Here is a 20,520-nt window from a genome sequence, read left to right on the forward strand (position 1 = left end):
GGGGGGGGGGAAGAAATGGTTTGAAGAAAAAAGAGGATGGGGGATATTGAAAGATGAACATATGGTGCTTTCAAGAAAAAATATGTTCTTAATTGTAAAATTTATCGTTTTCGTTGAAATATGATAACAAAGCCGAAAACATTATTCAAATGATTAATCCATTGATTAATTTTATTGATTAATCATGATCTGACTGTTTCCTGGTTACAAAGATGACCGCTCCAGCCCAGGTCACATTGGCATTCTCCTGACTGGCAGCTACCATGCCCGGAGCAGGTAGGGTCCATACAGCTTCCTAGATAGATAGATAGATATATAGATATAAGGATAGATAGATAGATAAGTAAATAGGTACATAGATAGTTATATAGATTGATAGATAGATAGACATATATATATAGATAAATATATAGGTAGATAGATATTAAGAAAAAATAATAGATCTATAGTTAAATTGATAGATAAAAAGATAGATTAATTGACATATATATGAAAAATATAAATATATATCTATTATATATGAAGATACATAAATCTATGTTTATAGAATAATAGATAAATAGATAGATAAAAACTTGATAAATATTAAGGATCTTTAATTTAGTAAAGTTATACCATACGTCACTTTTTTCAGAGGGTCTACTAATAAGGCTGACAAAAGGTTATTATAAAAACAATGAAGGAAGATAAATAGATAGATAGATAGATAGATAGATAGATAGATAGATAGATAGATAGATAGATAGATAGATAGATAGATAGATAGAAAGATAGATAGATAGATAGATAGATAGATAGATAGATAGATAGATAGATAGATAGAAAGATAGATAGATAGATAGATAGTTAGATAGATAGATAAATAAATAGATAGATAGAAAGATATTTAAATAGATTTAGCTATCTATATATAAATTCCTAAATACAATTCCCATTTTAAATTCTTTTTTGTTTTTAATATAAATCAAACAATGTGCGAACATTTATTTTTTTTGCATTTAATATTTTGTTGTTTAGTAGATTTCCTCTTATTTTAACACAATGAAACAGCTGAGCGCTGACATTTAAATTCCAATTTTATTTTAATTTTATTCTTTTGAAATACACTTTTTGCTTGATTCATACCCTCTCCCCCACTTCATTCTTTTATTTAGTTTTCAAGAAGCCTTTATTTTATTTATTGTTTTTCCTGTTTGAAACACCATTTTACTTTTTCAGATTTCCTATTATTTGTATTAAACCATCGTTTGACGATAAGCCACCACTAACATATAAGCATTAAAAACAGTATTAAAGTGACAAAAAAGTTTAATTAGATCCAGTGAAAAAATGTTATATTTCTAAAGGCTTTAAAAATCAAGGCTTCTTAGCAATCTTACTTTTATTCCCCAGTTTCCCCATTATTCTTTCTCCGGCTTTGTTTATGTGACTTTTTCTATATAATGGAATGCTTTCTCCCATCAAGAGTATATAGCCTAGGAATGGGTATAGTTTTCTATGTAATGGAATGCTTTCTCCCATCAAGAGTATAGAGCCTAGGGGTGGGCATAGTTTTCTATATTGTTGAGTACTTTCTCCCATCAAGAGTATAGAGCCAAGAGATGGTCATAGTTTTCTATATAATGGAATGCTTTCTCCCATCAAGAGTAATGAGCCTAGGGATGGGTAAAGTTTTCTATATAATGGAATGCTTTCTCCCATCAAGAGTATTGAGCCTAGGGATGGGTATAGTTTTCTATATAATGGAATACTTTCTCCCATCAAGAGTATAGAGCCCAGGCATGTATACATAGTTTTCTATATAAAGGAGTGTTTTCTCCCATCAAGAGTATAGAGCCTAGGGATGGGTATAGTTTTCTATATAATGGAATGTTTTCTCCCATCAAGAGTATAGAGCCTAGGCATGTATATAGTTTTCTATATAATGGAGTGTTTTCTCCCATAAAGAGTATAGAGCCTAGGGGTGGGCATAGTTTTCTATATTGTTGAGTACTTTCTCCCATCAAGAGTATAGAGCCTAGAGATGGTCATAGTTTTCTATATAATGGAATGTTTTCTCCCATCAAGAGTATAGAGCCTAGGGATGGGTATAGTTTTCTATAAAACAGAATGCTTTCTGCCATGTAATCATAGTTTTTACCACTAAAAATATTTTTATTTAAAAACAAACAATTAGGTTGAAATAGTAATTTTTTCAGATCGTCAACAGTCTCTTCCTGTTTAGAGATACAATTAAAAAATCTAACTCGAATTTTCTTATCTCTAAATCATTGCAACCTTTGTACTGATATTACAAACTATTTAATCTAACATAAATCAAAGTGCATGACATATCAAAGGTCTACGCCGTTAAGCTGCAATGGTATGCAAATTAGAAAACTAAAATTAGTCGCAAATGGTTCAATAAAAAATATATTTAGAAAAAAAATAAAGCAAAATGAATTTGCAGAGATTTGAATTCGTAATATACAAAATAGAAAGACGTTTCATTTTATTGAGACCTCGTCTATCTTGCTCATCAAACAACCCATCTCCCCATTGATCACCAATGCAGAGATGACAATGCCCGATTTACAACCGTAACCTTAAAATCATCTCGGCCTTAACAGCTTTGTTTTATAAAGTATAAATTAGAAATCCATGTTTTGTTCCTTTAAATTGTTTTTTTTTTCATTTTAGAGTTCTCTACAAAAGTGACTTTTGTCATGCATGTTTTCTTGCTGGAAAGAATCATTAAAAAAATTATCAGAATTCAAAACTCGTTGCGTTATCTTCCACATTTTTGATCAAATAAAGTTTTAAAGGGTACCTTAGTAAATCAGAGACCGAATTTAAAGAATTTTAGCCGCGGCTTAAATTCGCCAAAACCCGGTTTAAATTAAGCGCCGGGTTAAATCATGAAACATTTGATACAATTTTAGGTGAAACCAACCATATTTAAGCCGCGGCTCATATTCTTTAAGTTCGGCCTCAGGTATTGCCAGCTTTGCATGGAGGGTAAATTGGATTTACCCTTACAGTCCAAAAGCCATATAAGATATATTTCTAAATTCTGAGCACTTTAAAGGGACAGTAAAGGAAAAATTAAAGGGGGTATAGGCTGAAAGCTAATCACTTTAGCTCTTGATCGCGACCCATGAAAGTTTTATCTGATGTTCCTGTCTCGAGAAATTGATATAAAACTGTGTTATAATTATACGAAAATTCGTATATGTAAAATTTTGAAAATCTGAAACTTAAATCACGTGACCAGAACTATCACCAATGGCAGAGCAGTATACTGGTCACGTGTCTCCGCCTGTATCACGTGACCACTTTACTGCACTGCCATTGGTGGAATTTCTGGTCAAGTAATACGGACGTAAAAATAATATTATGAATGAAATCTATCGAAAATAGAAACAACAAATATAAAAGTAAACCTTAATTACAATTAGCTTTCTCTGGGATATCATCTTTTTCAGATTGGTTGCTGTTTTTCTGAGCATGATCTGTTTAAACCTACTATTTCTATACGAAATTGTATATATATGCATTTTCGTACAAGTTTGAAACAGCTTTATATCAACTCTCGAGTTAGGAACTTCAGATAGGCGTCTCAAGGGTCTCGATGAAAAGCTAAAGTGATTAGCTTTAAGCCTATACCCCCTTTCATTTTTCCTTTACTGTCCCTTTAAATAAGGGTAAATTCTAGTTTTATAAACCTTTAAATTTTCTGAAATCTTTATTTTTATCAATAAATCCATTATCTGAGAAGTTCTTCCTTTCATCTCAATATATAACTATAGATTATATCTATCTCAGAAATTACACAGATAAGACAGGCGAGGTTTGACTTAAAAAGACTGTGAGCATATTTTAAGCGAGATGCAAATATAGCAGTGCCCGATTCACACCGGTACCCTTGAGACATTATAATGTGATCAACAATGTGGGAGATAACGTCTTTTTTTACTCGAAAAGTTTTTTTTGTGAATTTTGTAAAGGTAGAAATTACGTAAATCAATTTAGTAGAACAACTATTAAATATTTAGAATTTAAATAAACAAAAACATGGATATCTCTATTATCTAATTTATACTTGATTAGACAAAGCTTTTAAGGGTACCGTTGTAAACAGGGCTTTTCCATCTTTGCATGGAAAGGAAAATACGCTTACAGTACTTTTAAGACAGATTGATCTATCGAAATTGAAAATACTTTTTTTCAGTGTAGTCCTGAATATTTTCTGGACTGATCATAGACCTTTTATATTTCAATCTATATAATCTGCTCGAGATCAAATAGTCAAAGTTGGAAATTTCAAAGGTTTACATCAGGCTGCAAAGCTATAGAGAATGGAAAGCTAGATTTTGAATCGAGTTAGAATTGGTTTACAAAAGGTTACAAAACAGCAGGCCTCTTGGGTCCTATCTGTAGACGTTGTTATGAAATTGAAACAGAAATATTTTCATTGAAAACTTCAATATTTTCCCTTGGTATTATTCAAACTATAGGTATATTATTCTTCTATATATATCGGGGATCAAAATTAAATTGTTCTAAATTTAAAGCGAAAAATTTGAGAGACATAAATTAAACACAAACAAAGGTTTACTAGAACTTTCAAAATAAGCTTGAGTTCACTAGAATAGATTAATGTCGAAAGACGACTTTTAGGCCCAAAAGATATTGTTAAATAAGTTGACAAAAGTCAGCGGAAACTTTGCGTTGCGCAATAATAATGCCCTTATTTTTACAGTTACAGGTTAAATATAATTTGAAAATAGAAACGTTGAAGCTAAATAACTTACCGGTTTCACTTAAATTGTACAGGTTTAACTTTAATTGTACAGGTTTCACTTTAATTGTACAGGTTTCACTTTAATTGTACAGGTTTCACTTTAATTGTACAGGTTTAACTTTAATTGTACAGGTTTCACTTTAATTGTACAGGTTTCACTTTAATTGTACCGGTTTTGACTTTTATTGTAAAGGTTTAAAATTAGGTTTCCTGGTTTAATTTTAATTTACCGGTTCGACTTGATCTGTACTGGATCCACTTTTTTGTACTGGTTTAATTGTAATTGTACTGCAGTTTGGCTTTAATTGTACTGGTTCTACCTTATTGTACAATTAATAGAAATCAATTGTACCTGTCAAAACCACTCTAACTTTGACTTTACCAAAAGTAGATAAACTCTTTTACCAAAATGATATGAACTTTAGTTTTGATATTTCAACTTGTTTTACAGTTTGGTCCTTCAAACACTTACTTGTTGTACAGTTTGGTCCCTCCCAGCCCTTGGTACAAATACAAGCTCCCTCAACACATTCTCCATGTTCTCCACATTCAGATACAGAACATTCATTCATCCTGTATATATAAATATATATAGGTTCAAAGTATACAGGGTTACCCACAAAGAATGAGACTGTAAAGACGACGTCATTAAATAATCCCAAGACTATAGAGGGGAAAACGGGACGGTACACCAAATTAATCATCTCTTTCTTGTCCGATTGGCTAGGTTCCTATAAACTTGGTTGAAAGTACAACTTAAAAATACAATGTATGCCATATCTGCCTAACTTATCCTGTGATTGGCATTCATACATAGTTTGGACACAATTTATTCCTTTACCTGAGATTACACTCATCTCCCTTCCAGCCCAGATGACAATGACAAAACCCTCCTCCATAATCTCCATGTCCACTGCACACAACAGGACACAACCCTACACAACAAAGGTTAATTTACTGATTAACTAACAAATTCTTTGTTTTATTACTTCATTTATTAGTCGATTGACTGATTAATTGATAGGTTAAAAGATTGATTGATTGACTAGTTATTTTTTTGATGAATTATTAATTATTTGATTGATTAACTATTTCAATAAATAATTTATAAATTGATCGATTAACAGAATAATTTATTGCATAATCAAGTTATGGATTGATTGATTGGTTGATTAGACACGCTTGTCGATTTAAAAATTGTAGTGTCCGATTCATAATGGTACCCTCACTCAGGTCAGCTGCTTTAGTAATTGTACATTGGCAGTACAGTTCAAACTAGAACCGCAAAGGGTGGCCTGGCTCGGATATTCAAATGTACACCTTTGATCAAATATAAATTATGAATACATCTTTTTCTTTTGGAAAAAAGTTCATTTTCGATTGCGGTTTCTTTAGTAAAGTGACTTGCTTTAGAAACAGTGGGAAACTTATTCGATAATAAAATATTTTTGAATTTTGAATCCAGAAATCAACGTTGTCATCCATATTTTTGATCAGATTAAGGTTTCAAGGGTATCGTTGTGAATCAAGCCTCCTCTCTTTAAATGAAGGGTCCGTTACCCTACAGTTTCAGTAGAAGTAAATATTTCCATTAACTGTTGTAGCGCCGATATAAGGATTTATCTCTAATTGGATAATGAGATAGATAGAAAGATAGATGTTACCGCTTTACTATTTCTATTGGTTCAGAACAGACAACATGTCTGAACCTTGATTTGATCAGGCGCTAATGGACTCAGCATACAAGAGTGGTTAAAACTATTTTAAGACGCGAAAGTTACTTTAAGAAAGTTCCTTTTATAAGAAAGTTCCTTTAAGAAAGGACGTTTTGTAAAATGTCTGATAGAAGAGCAATTTTAATGTTTCCATTTTGAAATTGAAAAATGTTGTACTTATCAATCTATACAAATACACTTAAAACGCTTGAAAATGAAAATATTTTAGATTTCTAAGATATAAAAGACGTGAAGGATAATGCTTTTAAAAAGCTTTGATATGTCACGATACCATGTCAATAAAGACTTTAATCTACAGAGTTCATGTATTGATCAGAAATATCAACGTCAGTCATATTTATTTTATGAAAGCAAACTCTTAACCTGTCTATTCATTTTAATAGGTCCATAGATAAAAATTTAGATAGATAGATAGATAAATAGATAGATAGATAGATAGATAGATAGATAGATAGATAGATAGATAGATAGATAGATAGATAGATAGATAGATAAATAGATAGATAGATAGATAGATAGATAGATAGATAGATAGATAGATAGATAGATAGATAGATAGATAGATAGATAGAACCCCTGTTCCATGCACTTGTAGCTTTATATATTGTCTCATGGAGTAATCTAATTTTATTATCTAAAGCTGGACATTGGACAACAAACAGATTCCTGAACACGCTCCAGGTATTGATTTTAGTAAGGCATAGATATATATTTATAAATAGATAGCTAGTTAGATAGATAAATAGATAAATGAATGGATAGATATTTTGATTGATAGACATAGAGATAGATATAATAAAAGATAGATAGATTAATAGATATATGGATAAAAGGGTAGAAATATAGATAGATAGATAGATAAAAAAATGAATGGATGCATAGATAGATAGATAGATAAATATATTAATAGATATAGATATATAGATAGAAAATAGTTAGTTAAGTAGACAGAAATGTAGATACAGGATATCCCCCCCCCCCTGCTCCATTACTAAGGATAATGCAATAAACACAATAAAAGGAAACAGCATCAGGCTTTTATCACACTTCAATTTGGACGGAAGCGTTAGGTTTAGCTGGGTTCATTTGGTTTGGTTTAGCTGGGTTCATTTGGTTTGGTTTAGCTGGGTTCATTTGGTTTGGTTTAGCTGGGTTCATTTTCCAAAGCAAGTGGATTTAACTTCTGCGCAATTGCGAACCCTGTAAACTCCACGAAACTCCGCGTAATTCCGCGCAATTCGATAACATGCGCAAAGGAATTCCGTTTGGAAACCTGAGATCCAAGTTCGAACACTGGATTTTCAAAAGGAATTAATTTAATCTTGAATCGTTGGATGACAAAATGTTCGGCTAGTTGTTTGAATCCTCACCAAGATTTAACAAAGCAAAATTAGGAACTTATTAAAATAAGTTTTTTTTTATAATAACTTGATAAACAATTAATTAAGTTAAGTGCGTCTGATGCAAATGACGCTGGATAGAAATTAAAATATTATCCACATTAACACACTGCAGTATAGGCTGAATTTGAACTGGGTCTTCAATAGATAAATATATTCATCATTTATTATCCATATAATATTTCACTCATATTAATATGTTGGCTATTGCCACCCAAACGGCTGGACAAAATTCGATTTCTTTCATTTTCAATTTCTTTCTTCAAAATTAGAAAAAGAAATTCCGTAGAGTTTATTAAAATCCACAGGCAACGCCGGGCCAAAAGGCAAAACTACCAAAACCATTTCAAAGTTATGAACATTTCATTCGTAATATTGTTCATAATTTAAATAAAAAATAACGTAATTAAGAAATTATTTCGGGAAGTTTAATAATACAACTAAAATCAAGGTACTAATGCAAGGAAAGTTATTTCAGAGGTGTACGCATCCTTTGTACTGCAGTGTACTGTCACTGGGCGGTAATGTAACCACAAGACGGATGTCAAAGCCTGATGCATGGGATCCAACTTTCACATAATAAAATCAATGAAATATTCTGGTCATCGGAAACTGTTATGTGAATTATCAAAATTATCAAAATTCAATGCTTTTTATTAACCTCCTCGGATACTAAACGAACATTGAGGCATCTATTCTTGTTTACAAATTCCGCCCAGAGAAAACTGGTTTCAATATGTACTCAGAGTATACGCAACCGCAATTAACTTTCCTTGCATTACATTCATATCATATCATTATCAATTATGGACAACGTTGACATTTATCTTGTTTCTTTGTTATGTTTACTTTTTTATGGACTATGGTCTACTCCAGAATATTATATATAAACAAATATAAACCGGGAAATATTGTCAAATCAAAATATAATATGAATATATTAAATTTGCCAACTTAAAGGGACTGTCCACGTAATTGCTCGTGAAATTCACTTTAAAGAACTACATTTCTAATTCACCTGTTATGCTTTTATTTAAGCTGTTGATGATGTAGAAGATATTATTTAAAGACATGCATTATACATGTATCCGAAGTCGCGATCATAAAGTCCGAAAGTCGCAATTTAAAAATCATTTATTTTCCGAGAGAAAAATAAGAATATTTGTCTCTTTTCTTTCAGGTAAACATTTCAAGGGTACCGGGGCCATCTTGAATTAGGTCCTGTATATAAATCACTTTAATTTAGGTCCACGGTCCTTTAAATCGTGAATTCACCATCACAGATATTTTTCATTTATTTTTAATCGCTAAATATTACGTTTATGATCGAAACAAAGAAAATCCATCTTTTTTGATCATTTTTTAGTCTGACATTTAAAAAAAGTTAAAAGTTTAGAATGTTGGTAATGTGAAAATGTATAGATTTCATATTAGATTAAAGCTGTAAACTGTAGACGGTCCGAAATGACCAAGCATGAGCTTTGTAACATTTGCGGATATTTTGCAGCAATGGTGGAAATGGACAGAATTGAATGGGGTTTGTAAAATAGTAAAACGACAATATGTAGACTAAGGGTACCGTCGTGCCATTCTTTCTTTTTTAACAAGATCATTTAAAATTACGTCTACAGTCCCTTTAATTCCTCTTTTGCGTTTCGCCACCCTCGCCTTTAAGCCTAAAATCTAAATTATATCCCTAGGCTAGGAAAACATCTTTATGCTCCGGGTTCGGGGCAAACAAAGCGGAGGAAAGTTCAACAACTTTGCGGTTTTCCTGCTAGCAGCTTATTTTTAGATTAAAATTCCAAACAAATTTTCAACTTTAAAAAATGTCTTTTAAAAAATATAGGAACCAATATAAAATATTTTTTTGGATGCCGTTTTAATTTTTTTTGTTAATGAATAAATGATATATTACTGTATTTCTAGTTTTAAAAAAATCATTTTCAATTTTTCCTTTTATAAAAGTGACCAACGAAGGCAATAAAGGAAACTGTCCTAAAAAAACACTTTAAAGATATAAAAACGACGATTTCTTCTTTATTGTTAATCAGTGAAGGGTTTATAAAAGTACTGATGTGAATCGGACAATGCCTCTCTATAAACGAAGGGTTACATAAGTTGCGTCTCTTATAAACAAAATTGTTTAATAAATAGGACAAATACACTTATTATTGCACAGTGGGCAACTAGGATAAAAATACACTTATTATTGCACAGTGGGCAACTAGGATAAAAAGTTGTGTAATAAATTGTGTTGAACAGTTGTAAAAATACTTTTTGTTCTATATCATCACAATATATTACATATTATATTATGGATTTAAGAAATATTACTTCGTGATTGAACAAATCTCAGTATTGTACAAAAGTTTTTTTTAGTGTGGCCAAAACCTTAAATCGCCACCATTTTTCGTTTAACATAAAAGTATTTTTAGAACAATTAAATGATTCATGTGAAATTTGGTTTTGCTTTAAAAAATGTACATGCAAAGACCTGAAAAATGTACATGTAAAGACCTGAAAAATGTACATGAAAAGACCTGAAAAATGTACATACATTGACCTAAAATATGTACATGCAAAGACCTAAAAATGTACATTTAAAACATGAAAAATGTACATGAAAAGACCTGAAAAATGTACATGCAAAGACCTGAAAAATGTACATGTAAAGACCTGAAAAATGTACATGCAAAGACCTGAAAAATGTACAAGATAAAAAAATCCTTTTTAGATTTGTGTCATGCTTTTATTTAAAAACGTAAAAAATAAATCCAAATTCTTAATCTTTTTGGATATCTCTGTAATAGTCTAGGAAACTTTAATGAAGTTTTAAAAAAACCTTTCCTCTAAAACCTTTCCTATTGTAGAAAAAAGTGAAATCCATTATACTTGCTTTCCAATATTTTCCGTAAAACATCCCAACACACTTGACATTTAAAATCTAGCTGAAGGATATATTCTAGACAAAACAAAAAGAAAGACATTTATTTAGATAAAAAGATAACATTATGAAAACTTAAAAATTAATTGTCAAGAAACTAAGTTTTTACAACGCTCTGACGACCCCTTGATATTTCAAACTATGAATATTTTTTAGATAAAATAGACAAAGTTTAAAAAGTTAGAAAATTATAGATGTTTATTATATAATTATAATATTATATAATTATATAAAATTATAGATGTGTGTGAGCTATCAATTCCTTCGTAAGGTTCTTGGCAATGAAGGGAAGAATTCACACATAGCAATGATATGAAATATGATATTAAACTGTAGTGTAAAACAGCGCGCATGCTTACTTTTGTTGCAGAAACGCTATGGGTCAACTACATGCTAGACGGGCTGGTACGAGTAAGCACATGGTCAGTGTTCTTGTAGCATTTCGAATAATGTAAGTATAAGAGTACTGTTGTCGGCTTTCATATCAATACAATGAAGACGACTGTTCTATTTAATTTTTTTATTTTAACAAGGTTTTTCCAAGTTACAAGTTTACCAGTAAACAAAGAGAAGCTGTTAATTGACAGCTTCTCTTTTTTCTTCATTGTATTCATATCTACGAAAATACCTGTCTATTATATTGTATGATATTGTCTCGTAAAACCTATTTACACAAATACAAGACAAAAACAACTCAAAAAACTTACTATTTAAGCAATCTGGTCCGGTCCATCCAGCTGTACACACACATCTTCCCTCTATACAGGATCCGTGACCGTTACAGCTGTTCCCGCAGTCGTTGCCGCGTTCCTTTAAACCCAGCGCAGATTAAAATCAAGATTAAAAAGACGACATTTTTTAAAGAGGTTTTTGTCTAATTCACATAGGATACCTTCATCAGTTTTCTATGGTGGTAGGCGATTATATCAATATAATGAAGACAACTTTCGATTTCAATTTTGATTTATATCAAGCTTTTAAAACGCATGGATCAGGCCCCACCGGTGTGCATTTGAATATCCGAGCCGGGCCAACCTTTGCAGCCCTACATTGGACTGTGCCGTAAATGCAGTACAAGTACTAAAGCGGCAGAGGAGTGTGGGATACACAAACACATGAAAACAAAAAGAAAATATCAATTTAAAAAGCTTCTCTTTAATCACTTGTAAACTTGTAATACGAAAAAAGCGTGTTAACAATTAAGCTTAAATAAAAATGTAGTCTTCATTATATTGATATAATCGCCTACCACCGTGTTTAAATAAATACGCATTTCCCTTTTAAGAGAAACTAATAACTTCAGTTAGATAAAATAAAGATAATAATATTTTCATCATTTTAGCTCGATAACGTGAAGTTTCGCCGACTGTCTCTTTAAGTAAAAAACACATTTTTCCAGATTCAGGCATAGTCTCTTTTTGTAAATATAACTGTCTTTCTATTGTATATAAAACCAGAAATATAAAATGAAAAGTATGTATCCGTGCTCTATAGGTTTATTGGTTTATATGATATTGGTTAGAAGATTATTTATTATTAATATCTTGGAATTCTACCTTGTTAGTAGTTTGTGGAAAACATACTTTTTCCACACTTTTCAGGGGACATAAGTTCCTAAACGCGGTTTCCCCCATTTCTAACGATCAAAATCTGCAACGTTATCATCTTCAAGCGTATATGTATTTCAAATTTTAATCAAAGAACAAAACTGTATTTTATGTATATCTATGTAATAAAACAAGACATTCGTATATATATATATGTTGTCTATAGCCGGCTAAACGGTTAGACCGATTGGGCTGAATTTTTTTGTGGACACTCATGGGTAGCCAGGGGGTGTTATAGGCTAAAAAAATTCGAATTTGTTATTCAATATATTTTTTTTATTATTATTTTTTTCAAAACTTTTTTTAAATTTTCAGCTAGTACATATATAAAACTCGATCTTTGAATTTGTGCCCATTACGAACACTTAGTGTAGTAATCATAAACCCGTTTTTTAACTCATGTCCCCTGCTTATCTATTTTTCATTATAAAAGAACTAGATTTTCCATATAAATGAATAAGGCATGATACTAAAGGGACTGTAACTTGTAAGCATAATTTACAAATGACCCTCCGTTCAAAGGTGACAATATTTGATTCACAACGGTACCCTCGAACCCTTTATCTGATCAAAAATGTGGAAGATAGTGTCAATTTTAAAGGAAAACCCCAATTGAAAATAATCCATTTTAGAAATGGATCAAACTGAGCTTGAAGAAGTACCGTTGTATATTGGGCATCACTAATCACAATGTTTAAAGGGAGTGACCGGCTATGTGAGGTAGTTGAACTGAGTATGCAGTGTTGTGGAAAACTTCTTTCGGATTCATTTGAGACATATTAAACTTTTTAAAGATCTGTAAATCCTGAGTTTGAGCGCAAATTCGACGTTCAAAACTCCTACTTTGGGGTTGGATACGTTTTCAGAATTTTTGATTTTGTTTTTTTAAATAATATTTCACTGGCGCTGGATATTCGAACATTCCTGGAAATACGAAAATGTTGTCTTCATTATAACAAATCCTCGAAACAGGAATAAATGTTTTCAAAGTAACTATCAGATCATAAAAAAAGATATTATGAAATATCAACTTTCTACGAATGCGTCGAAAAATGATCAATGATTACTGGTTGTAATATCTGAATGATTTGTTTGGAATTAAATTGATTATTTTACGACCGAGTTGAATGTTGCAACTTTTGAATTTGTAGGGACGCTGCGTTCTTTAGCAAAAGTCGTTTTAAACAATTCACTCCTTATAGACACTACAGATAGAAGTAAGATTAGTAGCGATCAAACGCGCTTATTTTTCAACGTAAGCCTATACCCCCTTTTATTTTTCCTGAACACTTCCTTTAAGTGGCATGTCCGATTCACAAATATACCCTTTAAACCGGTATCTGATCAATAAAGTTGAAAAACATATTCTTACGTTTGTCCAAAAAAGTGTTTAAGTCTGATAGTCTGATAGTCACCGCTAGAGAAACTAGTATTGAAATGATCAATTTTTAAAGAGAAAATAATGGATATTAATGACTATTTTTTGCCTGACACTCTCTTTAAATTTCTTGATGTAAGAAGGTAACATGTTTGTACTGTGTACCCCTTCTATTAGTATTGATTAGGTAAACACATTATGCTTCAAAAATATTGAATATTAATAATAAACTTAACCTTACACCAGGTGCTTAGAAATGGAAACTTTTTAATAAGCAGACTAAGTTTAACATATTAAAATTTTTAATCATTTAAATCCTTAAAACTTTTGATAAATCTATTCAATTCTATATCCATGCATCAAATTTCAAATTGTTTAAAAATCGTTTATTGCGCATTTTGCCTGTACATTTTTGCCATAGCGCGCAACAATTTTGCATTTTTGGGCTTCTTGAAAATCAAAATTTTGTTCAAAAATCTCATTTTTGCGCGAAATTTCGCACAAATTTTGTTCGCAAATATTATTTATGAAATAAACATAAAATCGGATTGAAAAGTTTCCGTGTCATGTTTCCCAATATTTCCTCGTTAAATGTTAATATTAAGGCAAATCAACTATAACGTAACCCTAATCAGAAAGGAGTGGAAAGAAGTGGGGAGGGGGGGGGGTCTCAATTCAAATTTTATTTGATATCAGCGCGCTCTTCCACAATAGCAGCATTTTTTTTAATACATATTTCTTTGGTACAGTTAAATTTTAAAGGTTTCTCACAAATGACGTCTAAGATGAAGGTTCGCGTAAAATTTTTTCTCTCGAAATATTTTTGTGACACTTTTGCTCTTATGATTTTGTTTTATTCCTTTGACACATTTGTCATCTTTTTTCTGAACGCTAAAGATTGGAATTTACACTTTTTGATCTATAAAAGACGTTCAGGTCGTCATTAAAGTATGATACTCATGGGGCAACCTTGAATTTAGAAAATGATAAACATTTTTCTGCGCCATTTTCCTTTTGTTTTGCAATAACCAAACCAAATATTAAGCGGGACTGGTCGTCGTTGTATACGGAGAAAAACCAGTTTCCAACCTAACCATAATCAATCAATTTATCAATCAAGTTTTGTAGAGTGCAATACAGTAAATATAAGAGATTTCTTAATAAAGTCTTTTCACAACAAAATTAAATTTTCTAATTTCCATATCTTGATATTTCAAGCTTAGATAATTTGATCAAACAAAATTCATAGTTTGAAATATCTAAGGTCAAACGACATTGGGTTGCAATATAAAGGTAAGAAAATCAGAGTGTGTGACAAAGGGTCAATTCCTTTATTAGAATGGCCGAGTATTTTTAGACATTCGATCAAAGTTAAATGAGATTCTATAAAAGCAAAAAGCAAAAAGCGTATTCAATTCTTTCAGAGATTTCAACAATAACAAACCTTAAAAGTAAACAAGGCATACACAAACAATTTCTCCAAATTGATTGATTGATTGATTGATTAGTTCCTTCAGGTATTCCGAGTGTGAGAACATTGGATCAATCCCTGAACCAGAGTTTAGAAAAAACGAGAAATCATGTTGAGTGATGGACGGAAGGCTGCCATATTTTCCGTACACTGCCACATTTCTGCCCCCTGCAAAGAAAGATGGTGAAAACCTTCAATAAAAAAGTTTAAACTTTAAAAACAATAAAAAATAATAGAGTTATAATGGTCAGTTTTTCTTTGCATAACATAAAAAAATATTTTGAACCGTTAAAATTCAGCTTTTATTCGAACAATAAAAAAGATTGTAATCAACGCTTGAAACTTATAGACAGGATCTGATGAACATAAGACACATCAATTGTGCAGTGCACACAGACCCAATTCATTAAATAAGTTAATTTCTAAGCTATATGCATTTTAAAAACATTAATTACACTTACAAATTGCATTCTTGTTCTTATTCTACAGTTTTAAAGGCCTCATTTTTTCTTCGACAAGTTTCTAGTGTTGTTTTAGGGTCTAGTTTTGGACAAGGTTTTAGTTTTGGACAAGTTTTTAGTTTTTCTGCAAGATTCTAGTTTAGGACAAGTTTTTAGTTTTGGACAAGTTTCTAGTTTTGGACAAATTTTTAGTTTTTCGGCAAGTTTCTAGTTTGGGACAAGTTTTTAGTTTTCGACAAGTTTCTAGTTTTGGACAAGATTCTAGTTTTCGACAACTTTCTAGTCTTGGACAATATTCTAGTTTTGGACAATATTCTAGTTTGGACAAGTTCCAATAATTTTGGTAACGATTTTAGTTTTGGGCAAGTTTCTATAGTTTTGGATAAGATTCTAGTTTTGGACAATATTCTAGTTTTGGACAAGATTCTAGTTTGGGACAAAATTTCCAGCTTTGAAAAATTTCTTGTTTCCAACAAGATTCTAATTTTGAATACATTTCTAGTTTTGGACAAGATTATAGTTTTGGACAAGTTTGAATGGGACCACTGCAATATACCTAATTTTAGATGAATTTCATGTTTTGGACAAGATACAAGTTTTGGACAAGTTTGATCGGGACCACTGCAATATACCTAATTTTAGATGAATTTCATGTTTTGGACAAGATACAGGTTTTGGACAAGTTTGATTGGGAGCACTGTAATGTACCTGTTAGTGCAGTAATGTTGATGTAATAAAAGGATTGTGTAAGGATTTCCATTTCACCACTCCAGAAGGAGAAAGGTTCTGAATTCCACAAACATGGTTAAAAATTATATATTTTAATTTTTACTCAGTTTAAGTGTTGCCTAGGATCCAAGTTTACGGATCCAACTCACCTCCTCACACCGAAAAATTGGAATAAAGAAAGTGAACACTTGCATTTAACTAGGGTGGGTACCCCTGGCCGCCATGAGCCTCCGCTTTACAGCATTAAAGCCTCCCAGATGTGCCAGGCCAGTAAGAGCCTGTATGATGGAGTCTTGTGCTGTATAGCAGATCTGGAAGGCTCGGTCTGCAGTGCGGAGGCTCATGGCGGCCAGGGGTTCCTTCCCTCACCAAACTCTATTTTCATAACTATTTTATCTTACCAGATAAATTGCTTGAACCAAGGAAGTTAAGAAACTTCCGTAAAAGTGTACTGCAGTTTCCGGGAGGAATGTAAACAAAGGATATTTCTTGGTTTGAAATATATAAATGTGGTTGCATACATGACATCAGAGATTCAAAGATTTCAGACATTAAAAACATCTTTTTCTTTTGATAAATAGTTGAAAATGTAAATTTTTTTTTATTTTTCTGATTTGAACACGTTCGGTTTTCAAAAAATGGTCGAATGGTTTAATGAAAGAGAAAATGCAAGATTACAATTAAAAATGTAAAATTATAGACCTAATTAAATAATCAGAGAGGTCGCTGAACTACCTACCACCTGTTCAAATCCTGAATCATCGATTTAAACATTCATGAATTTTTAACTTTGAATCATTCATTCATTAAATTCGGTCCTTGGACATTCTATTTTCTAGTTTATATATAGCTTTATATCGAGATATATATTAGATAAATATATATATATAAAAGAGGCAAGAATATCTATATATTGCTTCAGTAATTTATCGGGTTTGTCAAAGTCAATTCCCGTTTCCCCTAGGGACAAGTGTACATCGGTGATCTCTATAATTCCAATTCAAAACTCAATTTATTCCTTTTCTTTTTAATTATCTATTTAAAGAGTTCTTATGTCCCATACCAGATTCACAACGGTATCTTTTACACGTTTATTTATCTTATTGATTAATTGATTTATTTATTTCTGAAAAAAAACTTAATTAAATTTTTTTTCCTGGCTATTTCTACTCGAATTGAAGGCGAGATATATTATTATTTAACCCTATTTCTATAGAGGGAAAGGGAAAAGGGGACAGGTTTATTTTTGTGAACACTCATTCTATCGATCAATCGTAAATTCTCTTACAAGTTTGTTTTATACTCCTGGAAAATTCTAATATATTTGTTAAATATAAGATTCAAATTTGAAATTCGATTTAAATGAACAAACTTATTCAGTTTTAAATATAACTTTATTTACTTTATCATTCACCTCAGATGTAAGTGAGGTTTTAAAGAGTATAAAAAAAATTGCAAATTGCAATTACATTTGAAGATAATTTTTTATATCATTTACATCAATGGTTTCTGTTTGACAACACCAGTATAAAACTAGGGCCAATTGAATAGTTTTGTCAAGAGTGTATGAAGTTTAAAAGCCTATCAACCATTGTCTGAAAATTGATTTTTACGCACAATTTGTTTAACAATTGTTTAATACAAAAATTTGCATGTCTAGTTTAGCATAAAAGATAAAGATCACTATTTCCTAATAAACTTTGTAATACCTCTGTGAAGTCAAACGCATTTTTCAAATCAAAATGGCAGTTTTAATTGAACGTGAAATATCTGTTAAAACCTCAATGCCTCTTTTTAAAAACTTATCTCAATGCTTTTGCGTAAATATACAAAAAATTGTAAACAGTAATTTCATGAACTGGGGTTTGATAAAGCTAATTCTGGGGCTATTCTAAAACATCACAGTGAGATGTGTATAAAGACCCAATCCCCCTTTTAAGGGGCATATTTTTAAGTTTTTTTTGGGGGGTGGGGGCAGCCGCTTGAGAACCTTTTTATACGGGGGAGGGGGGGGGCTCAGACTGTGTATCCCCCCCTGATAATGTCTTTGTTTCTCTTCTCAGTTCTCAAGTTCCTATAGCATAAAGGAGGTATTATGTAATGAAATGAAGCTAGGTATATTGAAGCACTGTTATATGAGTGTATTGGTAAATGTATGTTGAACCGATATTAACATATTCAAATAATAGTCAAATCTGCCATATTCCCATTCCCCTATATATCTATATATTTCATATCTATTTATCTACAGTATATATTTGCTTTCATGTTAGGTTGATATCATTTCTACATACTCATTGAATATTACTCAAAGCTTGTAAAGTTAAACCATTTCCAAGATTTTCTATTTCCAAGATAGATTTTTAAACGTTGTTTATACTATCTAATGTATGACTTTGATAATTTCTATATCTTTGCAACTGGATGGTGTAAATAAACCTTAAATATTTCAAACTTCGCCTAATAGATCTAACAAAACTCAAAGATTTAAGAATTAAAAATCAGAGATTGTGACAAAACTCAGTTCTTCTGAGGAATTCATACTGAAATGAAAATGTTTACAACATAAAGGCTCTTCCCCATGGACTAGCCAGAGCTAGCTGTATTCGGTCACTAAAAACTGTTTTCAGTGACATTTTTGTCTTAAATTGAATCAATACAAAATTTAACTTCTTCTTTGTTATTTTTCTAACCTGAGATATTATAAACTTTCAGACTATTTGATTAGAATAAATGATTTTGCTGATGTTTGTGAATTCCTAGACTTGATTTCAGCCATTGATCAGGAATCAGGTTTACGGAAGGAAGCTGGTTACGGGGCCGAGGATTAAACTCAGAATCTAAAAATGATTAATTGATTAGTTTATTAGTTGATTAATCGATTAATTGATTAATTGATTAATAGATCAATTGATTTATTAATTAATTGATTAATTGATTAATTGATTAATCAATTTATTGATTAATTGATTAACTAATTAATTGATCACTCAATGAATTGATTAATCATCAAATTGATCAATTGATTAATTGATTAATTTATTCATTGATTAATTTATTATTTGATTTATTTATTACTTGATTATTTTATAATTGATTAATTGATTGATTGAATACTTGATTACTTAATTGATTGTTTAAATTGATTAATTGATTATTTAATTAATTGAATAATCAATTAATTGATCAAATAATTGATTAATTTATTTACTGCTTAATTAATTAATTGACCCATGATAATTTTTATAAATATTTAATCTTATTATTTACCAATCAACGCCAATTACAAACCATTAACAGTTTATAATTCATCTTTATTAACAAACTAATGGTTGTTGTTGAATAAAGAAATATTCAGAACATTTAACAAAATCAAATAAATCTATTTAACTAAAATATTTCAATTAAATATGATTCCAAGATTCGCTTTAAACTTACTTTTTACACTTTTTATTCATTCAAATCTTTTATTAAACTTGCTAAAACTTCGTTAAAACATATTTTTAACTTAACAAGTGCCGTTTAGACATATTTTTAACTTTATAACAATGTTCTTTAAACCTATATTTTCATTTTTTAACGCATGTCTTTTATTTTTATTTTTAACTATATAACAAATACCCTTTGAACATTTTTCTAACTTGATAACAAATACCCTTTAATTATATTTCAACTTGACAACAATACACTTAAGGCCTATTTTAAACTTGATAATATATGCCCTTTAACCTTAATTTTAACTTGATAACAATGCCTTTAGACATATTTAAAACTTGATAACATATGCCCTTTAAACTTAATTTTAACTTGATAACAATGCCCTTAATTTAGACATATTTTAAACTTGATAACATATACCCTTTAAACTTAACTTTAAATTGATAACAATGCCCTTAAGACATATTTAAAACTTGATAACATATATGCTCTTAATTTTAACTCGATAACAATGCCCTTTAGACATATTATGCCCTTTAAATTTTATTTTAACTTGATTAGAAATGCCTT

The 20,520-nt window shown here is 30.7% G+C and overlaps 1 protein-coding gene across 1 annotated transcript in view; it reads right to left on the reverse strand.

Annotated features, from left to right (window-relative positions):
- Nucleotides 1–20,520, reverse strand: part of LOC111706016 (teneurin-a) — a 102,610-nt gene that overhangs the window by 48,147 nt on the left and 33,943 nt on the right. The window contains exons 11-18 of the mRNA XM_023478751.1: nt 19,272–19,352; nt 16,492–16,569; nt 15,363–15,490; nt 14,863–14,940; nt 11,574–11,676; nt 5,625–5,718; nt 5,256–5,356; nt 201–295 (exon numbers count right to left, since the gene is read on the reverse strand). Coding sequence (XP_023334519.1) covers nt 201–295; nt 5,256–5,356; nt 5,625–5,718; nt 11,574–11,676; nt 14,863–14,940; nt 15,363–15,490; nt 16,492–16,569; nt 19,272–19,352 — 758 coding nt within the window. The remainder of the gene's footprint in view (nt 1–200; nt 296–5,255; nt 5,357–5,624; nt 5,719–11,573; nt 11,677–14,862; nt 14,941–15,362; nt 15,491–16,491; nt 16,570–19,271; nt 19,353–20,520) is intronic.

The sequence above is a fragment of the Eurytemora carolleeae genome, unplaced genomic scaffold, assembly GCF_000591075.1.
Source record: "Eurytemora carolleeae unplaced genomic scaffold, Eaff_2.0 scaffold685, whole genome shotgun sequence".
Classification (NCBI taxonomy): domain Eukaryota; kingdom Metazoa; phylum Arthropoda; class Copepoda; order Calanoida; family Temoridae; genus Eurytemora; species Eurytemora carolleeae.